This window comes from Cyprinodon variegatus, unplaced genomic scaffold (genome assembly GCF_000732505.1).
Source record: "Cyprinodon variegatus isolate N-32 unplaced genomic scaffold, C_variegatus-1.0 Scaffold1415, whole genome shotgun sequence".
Taxonomy (NCBI): Eukaryota; Metazoa; Chordata; class Actinopteri; order Cyprinodontiformes; family Cyprinodontidae; genus Cyprinodon; species Cyprinodon variegatus.
In genome coordinates this window covers 98,014-100,713 of record NW_015151868.1, presented here as the reverse complement: position 1 = coordinate 100,713, position 2,700 = coordinate 98,014, and the positions used below count along the sequence as shown (strand labels likewise).

The following is a 2,700-nucleotide window of genomic DNA, read 5'->3' as shown; positions in this document are numbered from 1 at the left end:
CAAAGTTGTAAAATGTTGAATTTTTATAGCACAGTAAATATTACTGAGTAACAATAAGTGATCTGTAGTTATGTGGAAACTTTTTCACACAATATACATTATTTTCTATGTTTTGGTGATTTTCAGAGAACTGAAGTAAAGAAGTATGGACCCTACTAAATGTTAGGAATTCAGTTTGTGTGGGTTGTGTGTTGTTTGTGTTTTCTCCCTCCACCACCAGGTGGCGACCGGTTCTCGTTGGCCCTTCCACACACCTGTGGATGGTTTCCTCATTATCTGAGGACTCTTAAGCTGCTGACTGCCACTTCCTCGACACCAGAGTGTTTGCCAGTTTTGGGTACTCTAGCCAAGCTGAGTTTAGCAGAGTCTAACTGAGTCTTTTTCTCCCTGAGCTCCAACCTTGTTGTTTTTGTCTTTGCCTCTCGGCAGGAAGTCACCCTGCAAACTGGATGTTTTGGCCTTCTCCCCCTGGAAGGATCAGTTGAGCTTCAACTGAGCAGGGGATAAATCTCCACATGAACCGTTCAAGTTCTTCAGCAAATTGAAGTGGCAGTCAGCTCCATCGCTCCTCAGGAACCAACCAAACCTGAGTAAACCCTGTCCGCCCTCCAACGAGTCAACCAAGTTCAGGAATAACCCACACCGACTGGATTCTGGGAAGGACACCTTTTCCCTGGAAATGTGAGTCCCGTTTCAGTCTCTGTTTTTGCAAGTCGTCGCTCAAGTTTCCCGCTCAGCCTGAACTAAACAATGAACTTCCCTTCTAACTTCCAGTTCCGGTTCACCAGCTTTCTGAGTAACACTGGATCCTACTCATCATGCTTTCAATTAATCTGCTAAACCTTTTCTCTGGTTCTCTGAGTGGTTTCCTGAATGTGGGTCAGATCCCTTAAAAAGAACATGACACTAAAATATAAAGCTCAGTAAAAAAAACACTAAAGAGAGAAAACAAACCTTTTGATTTCATCCTACACTTCAGTCTCCAGAGTGATAATTTAAGCTAAATGCTGTATATCTTATTCATATTTAGTCAAGTGCTAGATTACTTAAAATCGTCATTAATTTACAAAGTGAATTAACCAAGTCCAGATAAAATTAAAATGAGATACCTTGTAATAACTGCTCAGAAATACCGCTATTTTTTCAATATCTGGTGCAGGTCCCTCACCTCCACTGCTCTCAGCTCAGTTAATAGGTGGGCTGGTGCAAAAAAAAGGACTGGATATGAACCTGGCATGCCATCATGTGTTAGCGCTAAGGTTGTGTTTGAAACTCGGACTGTATATTTGAGTTTTAATGTTCATCATTTTTTTCTGCGTGAAAAATTGGGAATCTGGAGAGTGAGCGTGTGGAGATACTCAGATGCATGAGTCTCGCACCCAATGGGTGAGAGTTGACCGCCCTGGATCTTATCTCATAATTATAATCATAATTATAAGATGTCATAATTATGAGACAGTTTATCATATTTAGGTAATCAGGAAGGACAGTCATTGCTGAGCTACGCTAAATGAAACATGAACAATGAGTGGTTTGTCGGACTTAATCAGCTTTTACTTCTTTTTAGGTTTGCAACACTGGAAAATACTGAGTTTCCTCAATGTGGATGGAATTAGGTTTTCAGCATTGCACATTAAGTCCTCAGAATTATTAAAGCGAAAAGCCTTGATGGAAGTTGCACTGTTTCTGCAGGAGAAATGAAACCAGCAAGGGATGCTTTATGGTTATAAATTAATGCATCTGAAATGCATTTTTGCTGGCTTGGTGGTTTCCTAAACAACTGTCCGCTGGTACCTTCTAAAAAATGAGTACAGCTAAGGCTTCAGGATGGTTTAAAACGACCGGGTCCCAACTTCATGCAGCATGGCGACTCATATGAAAAACTAAAACCCTACGGAATCTGTATTAATGGAGCTGTTAATGGATTTTCGCGTATGGTCATACGGCTGCAAGCTTAAACCCAGTAATAATCCCAGGGTTATGGCTGGTACTTTATTGATGAAGTTGAAAACAGGAGCAGAGCTCCAACGCGTATCAGGACAGACCTGAGAACTGTTCAGTGGATCAGATGCAGATATTTTTAAGAAGTCATCATGAAGACCAGTTTTCTGAGAGATGCTACATTACTGGCTCAAGTAATCATAACCAAATCCATAGATAGAATCTCGTAATTACGAGATCTTTTATCATAATTAGGAGATCTTATCTCGTAATTATGAGATTGTTTCTCGTTTCTTCTTCTGTGAATACAATACGCTTCCGTACTGCTCCTACATGTCTCTGTTTGTTGTTTCTATTGGATACAAACTTCCTCTGGAATAAATAAGAAAGTTAACTCACTCTTGGTGATGCAGTGCTCGGCCGGCAGCAGCCTCTTCTTCATCAGGCCCTGCAGAACGGACCTGACAGACGGCCGGTGGACGAGCTGCAGCACAAACAGGTGGGACTGGGGACAAAGGGACAGGAGACGATATCAACGTGGGATCCTGAGCGACATCTGAGCGCCACCGCAGCATCACGTCTACCAAACTTACACAGCAGCACGCCGTCACAGTGATCTGCACGGTGTTGCGTCCGGGCTGACACACCTGCTTCAGGTACAGAGGCTTGTGGGAGGTTTTGTTGTCACCCCTCTCGATGGACAGAGGAGTCGCGTTTACGCTGACCTGAAACAGAAATGCAAGAAAAAGATGAAGAGTA

General features: G+C 42.5%; 1 protein-coding gene across 1 annotated transcript in view; it reads right to left on the bottom strand.

The window, feature by feature from the left end:
- The window catches only part of LOC107103291 (zinc finger MIZ domain-containing protein 2-like), an 80,855-nt gene that overhangs the window by 15,040 nt on the left and 63,115 nt on the right, over positions 1-2,700 (bottom strand). The window contains exons 12-13 of the mRNA XM_015402942.1: positions 2,535-2,666; positions 2,341-2,446 (exon numbers count right to left, since the gene is read on the bottom strand). Coding sequence (XP_015258428.1) covers positions 2,341-2,446; positions 2,535-2,666 — 238 coding nt within the window. The remainder of the gene's footprint in view (positions 1-2,340; positions 2,447-2,534; positions 2,667-2,700) is intronic.